We start from the raw sequence: 15,587 nt of genomic DNA, 5'->3' as shown, positions 1-15,587 counted from the left end.
GGCGTGATCTTGGCTCACTGCAAGCTCCGCCTCCCGGGTTCATGCCATTCTCCTGCCTCAGCCTCCCGAGTAGCTGGGACTACAGGCGCCCGCCACCTCGCCCGGCTAGTTTTTTTGTATTTTTTAGTAGAGACGGGGTTTCACCGTGTCAGCCAGGATGGTCTCGATCTCCTGACCTCGTGATCCGCCCGTCTCGGCCTCCCAAAGTGCTGGGATTACAGGCTTGAGCCACCGCGCCCGGCCACGCCCGGATAATTTTGTATTTTGTTTTTTTGTTTTTGTTTTTTGAGACGGAGTCTTGCTCTGTCGCCCAGGCTGGAGTGCATTGGCGCCATCTCGGCTCACTGCAAGCTCTGCCTCCAGCACCAGGATTTTTAAAACTGATTTTCATAGAATTGAAATATTCTGTAGGCTGTTAAAAGTATACTGTAAATTAAAATGCTTGAACGTCAGGAAAGTTTGGGAAACGCTGAGTTTATTCCCTTTTTTTTTTTTGCTTTTAGATTGTTTCTGTGTTTTTAGATTTTGTTTTGTTTTTAGATTGTTTTTGTGTTTTGTGATAATGATGTGATCAGTATATTTGTACATATATTTTTGTGCACAGTATTTTCTAACTAAAGACCCATAAGAATTGTGTCAAAGGATATGAACATTTATAAGTTTTTGTAAATACAAACCTATGATATACATATGTATTAGTATTTATATAATTTCAAAATAAGACTACACTTTAGATCAAGCTTGTCGGCCACAGGTGGCCCACAACTTTGAATCTGGTCCAACACAAATTTGTAAACTTTCTTAAAACATGAGTTTTTTTTGTTGTTGTTTTCTTTAGCTCATTAGCTGTCATTAGTGTTAGTATATTTTATGTGTGGGCCAAGATAATAATTCTTCCAATATGGCCCAGGGAAGCCAAAAGAGTGGACATTTCTGCTTTAGATAATATAATTTTTTATCTGTTTCTTATGTAGAATATATATTGTGAGCATTTTCCCATGTTGTAAATGTTTTTAATAACATATAAGGAAGGTCTTATACTTCTGTTTATATCCCTCTTACGATCTTTTTACAAAATATTTTTATTACATTTCATTTTGGGTCGCCAAAATGAGTTCCTTCTTAACAAAAAGCTTTTGGGTAAGTAGGCACTTAAGAGCAGAACAGTATCTTTTAACTCGAATGGTGGGAACTCTTCTCAGTGTTTGCAGTTTTAGGGGACTTAATAAACAATACCCTTTTCTACCATTCAAATTGAGCCACTTAAAAGAATAAAGGGAGTCAGGCAGATGGAGATCTGGTAGTATATGGCCCAGCCCTACTTGGGATGTCTCTGCCCTCTCCCAACCTTATATTTTAGAACATGGGAACTAATTATGACTACAATCATAAGCTGTTTGATACTGCCAGTTACTAACCTTCCCCACATATTTTATCCTTTTTTTTTTTTTTTTTTTGAGATAGGGTCTCACTCCTGTCATCCAGACTGGAGTGCAGTGTCATGATCATGGCTTACTGCAGCCTCAACTTCCTGAGCTCAGGTGATTCTCCCACCTCAGCCTTCCAAGTAGCTGGGACCACAGTAGGGTGCCACCATGCCTGACTAATTTTTGTATTTTTTTGTAGAGACGAGGTTTCACCATGTTGGCCAGGTTGGTCTGGAACTCCTGGGCTCAAGCAATCCACCTGCCTCTGCCTCCCAAAGTGCTGGGATTACAGGTGTATGTCACTGTGTGCCTGGCCACATTCTGGTTAATTTTTGATCCTGCTTTTGCAACGTGGATTTTAGCAGGAGGGTGTCAACATACTGGACTTTTCTGTTGCTTGGTGTGTCTTTGTTGGCTTCATTTATGTTTGGAATATTGCTGACGAGTCCCAGAAGCTGTGGTACAGAACTGTCCATTCCCATTCTTCTACTTTCCCATGTGAATCCAATTCTGTTTAAGCCTGTGTCTTTCAGTGATGATGCCTAAAGCCATTCACTAAATTTAGATCTCTGAAGTCTGTTATTAAAGACCCCATTTTGCTAATATCTCTGGGTATGCCATTAAAGGAGCATTTGAGATTGAGACATATTTTAGTTCTCTGCTATCAAATGTAAGCTTCCAGGTACTGTTCAGCTGGAGTTTGCAGGCTATAGGGCTGTTCACGTCCATTATTGCTTTATGAGGTGTTCTTTGTTGTTTACAGTTTGTAGAGGCTCACTTAGGAACTCTGTCTATATGTCCCGGCCAGTCAAAGCCAGATATCTGTAACTTTAATTTCATGTGGAATTCATTCTCAGGCTTCGTAGGGCTTTAATTTCATGGACACAGAAGCCACGCATTTTACCTAACCTCTATAAACTACTGGTATTATTAGCCACTTTGCTAAATCTCTGCTGATCTTCATTTGATCAGGCCCCAACACTAATTTTAAAATGATTCCCTAAAATCCAGTCAGTGTCTGCTTCTTCTACCTCACATTTAAATTGATCTCTTAACACTCATGTTTTTGTTTATCCCCTTGTGCCTCCTTTAATCTAAATTGTTATTTTTCCAAAGGTCACATTCTCAGAAGTGGTGGCTTAGTGAGGCGAATTTAACTCCTTGTATCAAAAATGAAGTTTGATGGACCTCAGTGGTCAGTCATCTTCTGAAATACAAGCTCACTACTCTGGCCTGGCAAACTGCCAGGATTGACCTTGGAAAAGTGCCAGAGGTGAGGGCCAGGCCTTCCTAATCCTGGGCCCTCCATTCTTCAGAGATTCAGTTGGCCTGTTCTACCAAAATTATGTTACCTGTTCTGAGCCTTATGAGAATTATTTATAGCTTCTGCTGTCTCATGAGAACTGGGTATGTTAAATTGATAGCTGGCAACCCTCCTGCCAAGATTTGTGGGTTTATAATTTGAACAACTCCAGTTATTTGCTGTTACAGTGCCCTGACCTCATCTGGTGATGTCTGCTTGACCAGTATCCCATATCTCTAGATGTCTATCAACCTCCTTATGTCTGGCTGTTCTTCCGCCATGGATGCTGCCCTTACATTGTCTCTTGGGGCCGATCTGATTGTTATACTGTTTATTATTTAGAATTTTAGGCATATAGCCATCCGTTTGTTTGTGGGCCCATATGTGTTTTTCTAATATATTCTTACAAAATTAACAGTGTGTGTATTTAAGACACAATGTCTCACAGTTTCGCCCAGGCTGCAGTGTGTCAGTGTAATCATTGCTCACTGTAGCCTTGAACTCTTGGACACAGTGGTCCTCCTGCCTTAGCCTCCTTAGTAGCTGGGACTACAGGTGTGTACCACCATACCTGGCTAATGGATTTTTTTTTTTGATAGAAACAGAATCTCACTATGTTGTCCAGGCTGGTCTCAAACTCCTGGGCTCAAGCCATCGTCTGGGCTCCGCCTCCCAAAGCACTTGGATTAACCTTGTGGTTTTATCCTAAACAGCAATAAATGGATGGTATTCTAATTCTCGGTGAAGCTAAATTGGCTAGGTTGCCTTTCCCTGAGCTTCTTAACTTGTCCACATATAATAAATCACTATAATCGGAGATTAACTGAGTATTCCTTGGAGTTTGCAGGGTTCTGAAAGAACCTAATAAACACAGCTTAGTGAAATGTGAGTTATATTTCTAAACTTTTGACCTCTAAAGTTATTTGTTGTTTGTATATAAGTGGTGGAAAGATAAGCCCCTGAAAATTATCGATTAATAATTTATGTTAATTGTATTTTTTCAGTATGTTATTATAGAAATACAAGAAAGGTAAAAGGCACCAAATAGGACTTTGGCTGAGAATATTTGTTTTTGACTGTGAATTCAAGGTAAATTAGCTATTTTGTTTTATTTCTTCTTTTTTTAACAGGGTTACACATCATTTTGGAATGACTGTATATCATCTGGATTACGTGGCTGTATGTTAATTGAATTAGCATTGAGAGGAAGGTTACAACTAGAGGCTTGTGGAATGAGACGTAAAAGTCTATTAACAAGAAAGGTAAGAGGAGTGCTGAGTAACTTTCTTTTTAAAGAGGTTGTACTACTTAAAATGTATGCTTTTACTAATAGCTTTCAAAAATGAAAACGGAAGTTGATATTAAAGTTGTCTTTATTCAATTGTATTTCCATATCTTTTTTGCATTCTTGGTTTTCTGGTTCTTTGTACTTACAATGAGTAATGTAATTCATTATTAAGGTAATTGACCACTGGATCTTACATCTTCAGAAAGATTTTAGACTTCATTTGCTGCTTTTAAAAGCCATAGTTTTGAAAGATTTGACATTAAAAACTCAAAAGTGTTACTGTGCAGTTTATGCATAGGCTATTGATCTTTTCATCAGATTATGAGTACTTTTCAGATACCTGTCTGTGAAGGTCTGTGTAGGTGCTTCTCTGGTATAATAGAAGTAATTTAACTTAAACCTCAATCTCAAATATTCAAGACTGATTTTCTTCCGGTTTGTCATTGTGTTTCTTGAGCATGGTGTTTCAAAACTAGTTTTTTTCCTCAATCAGTGTCCTAATGAATCTAAAAGTTTTAGGTCAGAGCTGAACACTTCTTGATTGATAAGCTATAGAGAATAATAGTTCTGTAGGGAAGAACACCATTCATGCTTTTTTTTTTTTTTTTTGGGAGACAGAGTCTTGCTCTGTCACCCAGGCTGGAGTGCAGTGGCGTGATCTCAGCTTACTGCAACCCCTGCTTCCCTGGTTCAAGTGATTTTCTTGTCTCAGCCTCCCAAGTAGCTGGGACTACAGGCGTCTGCTGCCACACCCAGCTAATTTTTGTATGTTTTGTAGAGGGTTTCGCCATGTTGCCTGGGCTGCTCTCAAATTCCTGGGCTCAAGTGGTCCGCTCGCCGTGGACCTCCCAAAGTACTAGGATTACAAGTGTGAGCTACCATGCCCAGCCCATTGTTTTCTAGTATATAGAGTTGCTATTCGAATCTGGTGCCCTTCTGATTTTCTTTTCCCTTTTTTTTTTTTTTTTTTTGGATACAGTGTCTCACACCATTTTCCGGGCTGGAGGGTGGTTGGTATGATCTTGGTTCACTGCAACCTCTGCCTTCCAAGTAGCTGGGACTACATAGGTATGTGCCATCATGCCTGGCTAATTTTTTTTTTTTTTTGACACCAAGTGTCGCTCTGTCACCCAGGCCAGAGTGCAGTTGGTGCCATCTCAGCTCACTGCAATCTCCGCCTCCCGGATTCAAGCGATTCTCCTGCTCCAGCCTCCCTAGTAGCTGGGACTACAGGCATGCACCACCACACCCGGCCAATTTTTTTTTTTTTTTGTATTTTTAGTAGAGATGGGGTTTCACCATATTGGTCAGGCTGGTCTCGAACTCTTGACCTCAAATGATCCACCTGCCTCCCAAAGTGCTGAGATTTCAGGCGTGAGCCACCGCGCCCAGCCTCCGGGCTAATTTTTTGAAAACATTTTTGTTAGAAATAAGGTCTTACTTTATTGTCCAGGCTGGTCTTGAACGCTTGGGTTCAAGTGATCCTCATGCCTTGGTCTCGCAAAGAGCTGGGATTATGGGTGTGAGCCAGTGTGCCAGGGCTCCTTCTGATTTTTCAATCTTATTGTTATTTTTTTTCCTCTAGAAGCATTTGGAATCTTCTGTTATCCTTGTAGGTGTTCTGAAATTGTACAGTATGCTTTAATGTGGGTCATTTTAAATTCATTATGCATTAATTTTTTCAGTCTGGAAATGTGTATATTTTGGTTTTGAAAACTTGTATTTCTCATGTCTTTTGCCCTCTATTTTTCTAGAACTCTAAATTGGATATGGACTTCTTGACTACTATTTTTTTTTTTTTTTTTGAGACGGAGTCTCGCTCTGTAGCCCAGGCTGGAGCACAGTGGCACGATCTTGGCTCACTGCAAGCTCCGCCTTCCAGGTTCACACCATTCTCCTGCCTCAGCCTCCCGAGTAGCTGGGACTACCTTGGCTACTCTTAAAGAGTTGTCTTCTAACCTTTCTGTTGAGATTTTATTGTGGCTCTTGTGTTTTTGATTTCCATGAGCTTCCTTTTTAAAAAATCGTAGTTTGTTTTATGGGTGTAATACCTTCTTTTAGACTTCTGGGGATATCACACGTTTTTTGAAAATTTCCTTCGTCTGTATTATATCTGTTTCTTCAGAGTTCTTATTTTCTCTTTTTGGTCTCTTCTGTGTTGGAAGCTTTCTTTCACATGTTATCCTTGATTATCTATTTATATTTAGGAATGTCTCCCGTCCCCCCAAAAAAAGAAGCTAAATAAAAATTACACGTTTGAATAGAACATGTTTATTTGTGAACCACACCTACTACTGAATTTTTAAAAGAAATTTAGAACTAACTCGAGTCACTGACAAGTTGTAAGCAGAAGCAGTGGAATGCCATGGTAAGATTTCCCTGTTAGAAAGATCAGTGAGGAGAATGGATTGAAAAGGCTAAAACTAGTTTAGGGAAATTAGTTAAGAGGCTTATCTTAATCCAAGTGAAAAACAACCTGATTAGGCAGACCAGAATATAGTTGTCCCTCAGTATCTGTGGGCAATTGGTTCTAGGACTCCCCTCAAATATCAAAATCTGTGGATGCTCAAGTTTCTTATATAAAATTTTATAGTGTGTGCATATAACCTATGCACATCCTCTCCTATACTTTATATCATCCCCAGATGACTTACAATACCTAATACAATGTAAATGCTGTGTAAACAATTGTTACACTGTGTTTTTAAATTTGTATTATTTTTCCTGAATATTTTTGATCCTCAGTTGGTAGCATCTGTAGATATGGAAGGCTGACTATAATGGCAAGGTGATGGAAAAAAAGTGATATATTTGAGGGAGATTTAGGGGACAGAACTTCATAAGAAAAAGTGATTCACCTGTACCCAGGCTCTGGTGTCCCTGACATAAGATCCGTTGCAAACGGATGTGCGTGGGCAAGCTCTGAGGCCAAATTGCAATAAATAAAAGGAATGAGTGGGATGTAAGAAGTGGTGGCATGGCCACAATATTTAGATGTAACTTTTTCTCTTGAGGCTCTGCTTTATTTTCTTGTGCTCTCTCACCCTTTACTGAAAGCATGGTCTAGAATAGCACTGTTTGATAGAACTTTGTTTGATGATGAAAATGGTCTGTATGTTCAATATGGTAGCTGCTAGCTACATACATCTATGAGCCAGACACTTAAGCACTTGAAATTTGACTACTGCACATTGACATATGGTGTTAATAAAAACATACACTGAATACACTGGATTTTTGGTTTTAGTATGGAAAAATATATAAAATACCTTAATTTAAAAATACTTATTGTATGTTAATATTTTGGTTGTATTTGGTTAAATCAAAATATTAAAATTAATTTTGCCTTTTTTTCCTTCTAAAATATAACTACTAGAAAATTTAAGAATAGATTTGTGGCTTGTATTGTGTTTTTATATTTCGACTGGTCATGATATCACAGAGGTAGATACTGTATGTATATTTTAATTTTTTATAAATTGACAAAGTAAAGGACACTTTGAGGACAAGTTTAAGAGAGGACTATCACATTTTAAAAGTAACGTTAAATTGGCTGCGCACGGTGGCTCATGCCTGTAATTCCAGAACTTTGGGAGGACAAGGTGGGCAGATCACAAGGTCAGGAGTTGAAGACCAGCCTGGCCAACTTGATGAAACTCTCTACTAAATACAAAATATTACCAAAAATACAAAAATTAGCCGAGTGTGTTGGTGTGCGCCTGTAATCCCAGCTATTTGGGAGTCTGAGGCAGGATAATTGCTTGAACCCAGGAGGTGGAGGTTGCAGTGAGCTGAGATCGCACCATTGCACTCTAGGCTGGGCAACAGAGCGAGACTCCATCTCAAAAAAATAAAAAGTAATGTGGCCGGGCGCGGTGGCTCAAGCCTGTAATCCCAGCACTTTGGGAGGCCGAGACGGGCGGATCACGAGGTCAGGAGATCGAGACCATCCTGGCTAACACGGTGAAACCCCGTCTCTACTAAAAATACAAAAAAATTAGCCGGGCGTGGTGGCGGCGCCTGTAGTCCCAGCTACTTGGGAGGCTGAGGCAGGAGAATGGCGTAAACCCGGGAGGCGGAGCTTGCAGTGAGCCGAGATCGCGCCACTGCACTCCAGCCTGGGCGACAGAGCGAGACTCCGCCTCAAAAAAAAAAAAAAATAAAAATAAAAAAAAAAAATAAATAAAAAGTAATGTTAAATTTTATAACATTTAAAGAGCTAACATTATAAAATAATACAATGGATTTAATTTTGATATTGTGGAATTTTATCTAGAAATTTATAGCTTAGCCAACAACGTGAATGAAGGCTATAGGGATCTAATACTTGTCTAAAGCAGTGTAACATTTTCCCTTCCATCCCTCCCTCTGGATTTTTCCACTTTTAAAATGGATTCTATATCTCAATGTAGCTTTTTTTTAGAAACAGAGTTTTGTTCTTGTCACCCAGGCTGGAGTGCAATGGTGCAATCTTGGGTCACTGCAACCTCCACCTCCCGGGTTCAAGCGATTCTCCTGCCTCAGCCTCCCAAGTAGCTGGGTTTACAGGTGTGTGCCACCACGCCTGGCTAATTTTTGTATTATTAGTAGAGACCAGGTTTCACCATGTTGGCCAGGCTGGTCTCGAACTCCCGACCTCAGGTGATCCACCCACCTTGGCCTCCCAAAGTGCTGGGATTATAGAAGTGAACCACCGCCCCCAGCCTCAGCGTAGCTTTTTTTAAAAAAGTTGCAGTATTTAAAAAATTTATGTAATCAAAGCTATTGATAATTTCTTTAAGCTTTCTGCTAGTGGGGACAATTTTTAAAGAAACCTTTCAGGACCAGGTGCAATGGCTCATGCCTGTAATCCCAACACTTTGGGCGGCCGAGGTAGGTGGATTACCTGAGGTTGGGAGTTCGAGACCAGCCTGACCAACTTGGAGAAATCCCGTCCCTACTAAAAATACAAAATTAGCCAGGCGTGGTGGTGCGTGCCTATTATTCCAGCTACTCGGGAGGCTGAGGCAGCAGAATCGCCTGTACTGGGGAGGTGGAGGTTTGCAGTGAGCCGAGACTGCACCACTGTACTCCAGCCTGTGTGACAAGAGCAAAACTCCGTTTCCAAAAAAAAGGAACCAAGAAACCTTTCTTACCTCTAAAATTATATTTCCTATTTAAATCTTTATCTTTTATTGCAATATAAGCTCAGAAGAGCCAAGTCTTAATTTTTGCTCCTAATTTGTTAGCCAGTTTTAATGACATTTATTTAAAAATTCGTTTCTTCACTGATGTGAAATACCACCTTTATAATGTAAGGTTGAATACCCTATGTCTGAAATGCTTGAGAATAGAAATGTTTAAGATTTTGGAATTTTTTGGATTTTGGAATATTTTATTATACTTAAGCATTCCTGACCTGAAAATTTAAAATCCAGAATGTTCCAATGGATGCATGTTGGTGCTCAAAAAGTTTCAGATTTTGAAGGAGTTCGGATTTTCATATTAGGGATGTTCAACCTGTACTGAATTCTTAACTATAATTTAGTCTTATTTTTGGAACTAATAATAATGCTTAAATGAATTTCTGGATCACATAGTCCAAGGTTCACTGATGAAAAGAGTCAGTGAGTATAAACTGTCCTAGCATGTTGCTTTACTAATTATTGCACAGTAGTTGTTTTTTTTTTTTCGGGAGGGCGGGGGACGGAGTTTTCCTCTTGTTGCCCAGGCTAGAGTGCAGTGGCACGATCTCGGCCCACTGCAACCTCCGCCTCCTGGGTTCAAGCAATTCTCCTACCTCAACCTCCATAGTAGCTGGGATTAAGGTACCCACCACCATGCCCAGCTAATTTTTTGTGTTTTTAGTAGAGATGGGGTTTCATCATTTTGGCCAGGCTGGTCTTGAACTCCTGACCTCAGGAGATCCACTTGCCTTAGCCTCCCAAAGTGTTTGGATTACAGGAATGAGCCACCATGCCCGGCTAGTAGCTTTCTTTTCTTTTCCCTTTGAGACAGAGTCTCACTCTGTCATCCAGGCTGGAGTACAGTGGCGTGATCTTGGCTTACTGCAACCTCTGCCTCCTGGGTTCGAATGACTCTCCCACCTCAGCTACCCGAGTAGCTGGGATTACAGGTGTGCACCACCACACCTGGCTAATTTTTGTATTTTTAGTAGAGACAGGGTTTCGCCATGTGGGGCCAGGCTGGTATTGAACTCCCGGCTTCAAGTGATCCGCTTGCCTCAGCCTCACCCTGGGATTCAGGCATGAGCTACTGAGTCCAGCCAGTTTTCATTCATTATTATGTCTAATCTGGTTAGGTTAAGTATTGGATTTCCTTAACATAAAAGTACTTTAAAATCTGAACTTTGATATTACATGAACGCTTGAGGCTTTAAGCATAATGAATTATTTATATAATTGTTTAGTTTTCATTTAATGAGATCAAGTCAGAAAAGGCATCGGTGCATCTTTTCATTCTTTTTGCTTTCTTTTTAGGTAATCTGTAAGTCGGATGCTCCAACAGGGGATGTTCTTCTTGATGAAGCTCTGAAGCATGTTAAGGAAACTCAGCCTCCAGAAACGGTCCAGAACTGGATTGAATTACTTAGTGGTAAGCTTCTGTGAATAAACCAAAAACCAATTTCTGTTTAAAAGATTATGTAAAAGTTTAAATCCTTTAGAAAGGAACTATACAACATAGCCAGAAGCGTGTTTAGTTATTTAGGCACACTTGAAAGTTATCAGTCATAGAGTGAAGAAGTAATGGTTTTTATAAAATTTCATTCTCTTTAACAATACTGAATAGATACAGAATGAGAAGGTAATATTCTTTTCTTAGAGCTCCTGTGTTCTTTATCAAAATTACCACATGCTACCTTAATCTGGATAGGCTAGGTTAAGCTGTGGTGGTAACAAACCCCAAAACCTCAGTTGCTTAAAACAACCATTCATTTCTCATTCAGGCTGTCATTCAGTCACAGGCTACCTCATCCTCACTCTGGCAGCCAGGCAGATGGAGCCACCACCACCTGGAGCAGCATCAGTCACTGTCATGAAAGGAGGAATAGCATAGCACATCACTCTGGCTTTTAAGTTTCTAATTATAAATTACATGTGGTTCACATTTCATTGATCAGGGCAAATCACACAGTCTCCCCTAACTTCAAGGAGACAGGGAAGTGCAAACTTAGGGAGGAGTATGTGAAAAGTTTGGTTGATAGCGTGGAGGACTATGACATTTATATTAAAGTTATCTGTATATTAACATGATGTGAGTTTTCTTATAGATAAGCAGGATTTCTAAAAGTCCTATTATGGGGATATTCTGTCAGTAAAAGAGGTTTTTTTAGGGGTTGGGGGACTAGTCAAGTGAAGCAGTGTGAGTGGGAGGGAACAAAGAAATCTAACTGTGATCAGTTAGCTGTAATTAACTGCTATACTTGGACCAGCTGATTTTGTTTATACATAAATATTTTTCTTTTTAAGAGACACGGTCTCACTCTGTTGCCTAGGCTGGAGTGCAGTGGCATGATCCTAACTCACTGTAACCTTGAACTAACTCCTGGGCTCAAGTGATCTACAGCCTCTGCCTCAGCCTGTGGAGTAGCTAAGACTACAGGTGTGTGCCACCATGCCTCGCTAGGTTTTTTCAAATTTTATTTTTTGGCTAGGCATGGTGGCTCATGCCTGTAATCCCAGTACCTTGGGGGGCTGAGGTGGGTGAATCTCCTGAGCTCAGGAGTTCCAAGACCAGCCTGGACAACCTGGTGAAACCCTGTTTTTACCAAAAAATACAGAACATTAGCCAGATGTAGTGGCACATGCCTGTGATCCCAGCTACTTGGGAAGCTGAGGTGGGAGAATTGCTTGAGCCTAGGAGACAGAGGTTGCAGTGAGCCAAGATAATGGCACTGCACTCCAGCCTGGGTGACAGAGTAAGACCCCATCTCAAGAAAAAAATTATTTTTTGTAGAGATAGGACCTTGCTGCGTTGCTCAGGGTTGTCTTGAGCTCCTGGCCTCAAGTGGTGCTCCGTCAAGGCTTCCCTGAGCGCTGGGACTGTAAGCATGAGTCTCCATGCTCAGCCTGTATTTATTTGTTTATTTAAAAATTAAGTACACACCATTTTTAGCTAACAGGGCAATAATGGGCACTTTACACTTAGGGTAAGGTTCATTCTTTTTTCTTATTGGTAGAGAACATAAACGTATTCTTGATAAATTTGCATTTTTGTTGGATAACCCTCTTGTAGCTCTAATTTTCCTTTTTATCTCATTGAGTGAGAGTAACTCTGACTTACACTTTTCCCCCCTTTATGCTTATTAGAGTTGTCTTCAGTTGTAATTTCTTTTGCAAGAATCTTTTAAAATTACTTTGCCCATTTGATGAGGGCTTGTTTGGTTAAAACTAGATGATATTACCTGCAAATTCACTTAATTATCACAAATACCCATCACATTGTCAGTGCTTTCTGAGTTAGCCTCTCATGTATGCCTATTAGTGACATGCAGCCATCTAACAGACTCAGGGTGTTAATGTCAACTCTATATGTTAAATATTAGCAAACATAATGTTTTAAGATAGAAATAGAACTGCTAATAATGTTTATACTGTGATGGATCATTTTGTACATTGTCTAGAGAGCATTGGCTTAACCAGTCTTTGGATCTTTCTCATGTTCTGCTGCCAGTGTTGGCCCATGACTGCTTCTGGTGTTGCAAATTAGAATTTGTAATTTGGTTCCCAACTGACCAAAAGAAGGGTTTCTCAAAGTTGTGGTGAATTTTTTTTGGCAGATGTGTTACAGTGCTAAAGATTCTTTTTGTGGAATGTAGAGTGAGCTTTGCCTTCACTTTCCTGTTCTGAAATCCATCTTACACTTAACTGTTAAGTAACATTTTGTAAATGAAGCTTATCAATATAAATGCTAACTGAACTTGGTTCTCACCTTTGGCTGCTGTTGCACTGTCCCCACTTGATTAAGCAGTGAAAAGATGAGAAGTCTAAAAGCTTTTCTCACAAGTATGTAAATACAGTTAGGATTTTGCAAAACAATGTCTATTTGGATTAGAAATTTGGGTAAAATGTGAGACTAATACTTACCAAGGTTCTTTAAAAAACAATATCCTGTGAGTTTTAGCTTGGCTATTGATGCCAGAACATTGCCTGTAGCACTTGAGTTGCTTGCTCTTGACATATATTGGGAATGCTGCCACTTCAGAATAAAGGAACAGAATCCAGAGTGGGAGAAGGAAAAAAAGGACATTTTTTTTAAAGTTAAGAAAATAAGAAAATATCTCCTGGCAAATAACATGTAAAAAGAAGAAAAGAAAAAATATCTACTACTCACCTAATTGAAAGTATCAAGATACCAGCTTGCTGATTTTTTAGTTGTAGTAAAATATATATAAGGTAACTTTTACCGTTTTTACTATATTTAGGCATACAGTTATTTGGCTAGTTTGCTGATTTTAGATTTTTAAAAATTTTCTGTTGCTTCAATATGCGGTGTGGTATCAAACACTAGTTACTGCACTAGTTATTGACATACGTGCTATGAAATTTAAAAGGTGCTCCCAGACTGAAAGAATCTTAAAATCCATTTGAGGAACAGTTTTATACATCTAATAATTTAACAGATGAGAGTTTGACAGTGTGGTTCTCTGAAAGTTCAGTAGTTCAGAGAAAAGAAAAATCCTTGGGAACTTTAGTAATTACAAGAGGAAGTGAAACTTAGATTAGGCCTTTGAAGGGTAAGAATGAAATGCAAAGAAAGAAATGTACTTGTTCAGAGGGATTCCTTGCCGAGAAGCCAAGGAATGTTTTAATAAAGAACAGTTTATTTACCTGGGGTAGAGGATACCCAGGGGCTCATTTTATTATTATTTATACTGTACATGTATACATGTTAAAACTGTTGGCCAGGGGCGGTGGCTCACACCTGTGATCCCAGCACTTTGGGAGGCCGAGGTGGGTGGATCACGATGTCAGGAGATAGAGACCATCCTGGCTAACACAGTGAAACCCTGTCTCTACTAAAAATACAAAAAATTAACCGAGCGTGGTGGTGGGCGCCTGTGGTCCCAGCTACTCGGGAAGCTGAGGCAGGAGAATGTTGTGAACCCGGGAGGTGGAGCTTGCAGTGAGCCGAGATCGCGCCACTGCACCCCAGCCTGGGTGACAGAGCGAGAGTCTGTCTCAAAAAAAACAAAACAAACAAAAAAGACTGTTGATAAATTTTAAATATTTTCTGTTTTTTTTTTTTTTTTTTTTTTTGGGAGACAGAGCCCCACTCAGTTGCCCAGGCTGGAGTGCAGTGGTGCGATCTCGGCTCAGTGCAAGCTCCACCTCCTGGGTTCACGCTGTTCTCCTGCCTCAGCCTTCCAAGTAGCTGGGACTACAGGCTCCCGCCGCCACACCCGGCTAATTTTTTGCATTTTTAGTAGAGACGGGGTTTCACTGTGTTAGCCAGGATGGTCTCGATCTCCTGACCTCGTGATCTGCCTGCCTCGGCCTCCCAAAGTGCTGGGATTACAGGTGTGAACCACCGTGCCCGGCCAACATTTTCTAATAATTTAAAAGTATACGTATGTTTGACTTGACAAGCAAGTTGAGAGACTACTGTATTTTGTTTTGTTTTGTCTCTGAGATAAAGTCTCGCCATCACCCAGGCTTTAGGGCAGTGATGCAGTTACTGCAGTCTTGACCTCCCAGGCTCAGTTGATCCTCCTGCCTCAGCCTCCCAAGTAGCTGGGACTACAGGCATGTACCACCATGCCCAGCTAATTTTTGTATTTTTTTGGTAGAAATGGGGTTTCATCCTGTTGCCCAGGCTAAGCCTACTGTTTAAGAATATTTTTTAGCTTCTGAAATCTTAAGGCATGGTTGACCAGTTTGGTCACAAGGAATCACTACACTGCCAAATTTATGGCCAAAGCTGCTTTTAGTTTTGTAACACAATGTCAAGGAAGATAAGTGTTCTTTGCAGTGAAATGATTGAGGTACCTGTCAGCATGTCATTCTCCACTGAAGCGATTGTTGGGCAGTGGACATGAATAATCTTTAAATAACTTTTCCTTTCCATATTTACTTCTCACAATTTCCTTTACAAAAAAGTAAATATGAATAGATTAATTACATTTTAAATTTGCTTGTATGACTTGTAAAGTCTTTTCACATATATGGTGAATAATTTAGGGACTGAGGACTAACAGCTTGGATCACAGTAACATAAGTATTCACTATTTTAAAAATTGAAGCAGCGAAATCTGTAGAAGCTAGTCAAACTTTTATTGCATCTTCTCCTCAGAGATCCATCTATTGTCTTCCCATCCCGCTTACACTGATGTCTTAATTATGCTCAACTCAGGTGTGACTTTATTCTTTTGATTTAGCTTAACTTAATTCTTCGAAAAGGCAGAAATTCTGGAATACCAAGATACTTTGACCACTTGGTTATTACTTTGTGCCTTTTTTCTGTACCACAAATACTGTTAAACAACATTTGGGATATTTCCTACATGGCTTTAGCCTTCTGCTCTTTAGATTTCTTCATTTTTTTCTAACACTTGAGGAGATCTGAATAA

General features: G+C 39.9%; 1 protein-coding gene across 2 annotated transcripts in view; it reads left to right on the top strand.

The window, feature by feature from the left end:
- The window catches only part of GOLPH3 (golgi phosphoprotein 3), a 58,450-nt gene that overhangs the window by 36,370 nt on the left and 6,493 nt on the right, over positions 1-15,587 (top strand). The window contains exons 2-3 of one of the 2 annotated variants that reach the window (XM_025387627.1): positions 3,861-3,992; positions 10,498-10,612. In XM_025387627.1, coding sequence (XP_025243412.1) covers positions 3,861-3,992; positions 10,498-10,612 — 247 coding nt within the window. The remainder of the gene's footprint in view (positions 1-3,860; positions 3,993-10,497; positions 10,613-15,587) is intronic. The other variant, XM_025387628.1, reaches the window with a different exon arrangement.

This window comes from Theropithecus gelada, chromosome 6 (genome assembly GCF_003255815.1).
Source record: "Theropithecus gelada isolate Dixy chromosome 6, Tgel_1.0, whole genome shotgun sequence".
In the NCBI taxonomy this organism is placed as follows: domain Eukaryota; kingdom Metazoa; phylum Chordata; class Mammalia; order Primates; family Cercopithecidae; genus Theropithecus; species Theropithecus gelada.
The sequence above is the reverse complement of the archived record's forward strand: the minus strand, read 5'-3'. Positions and strand labels throughout refer to the sequence as shown.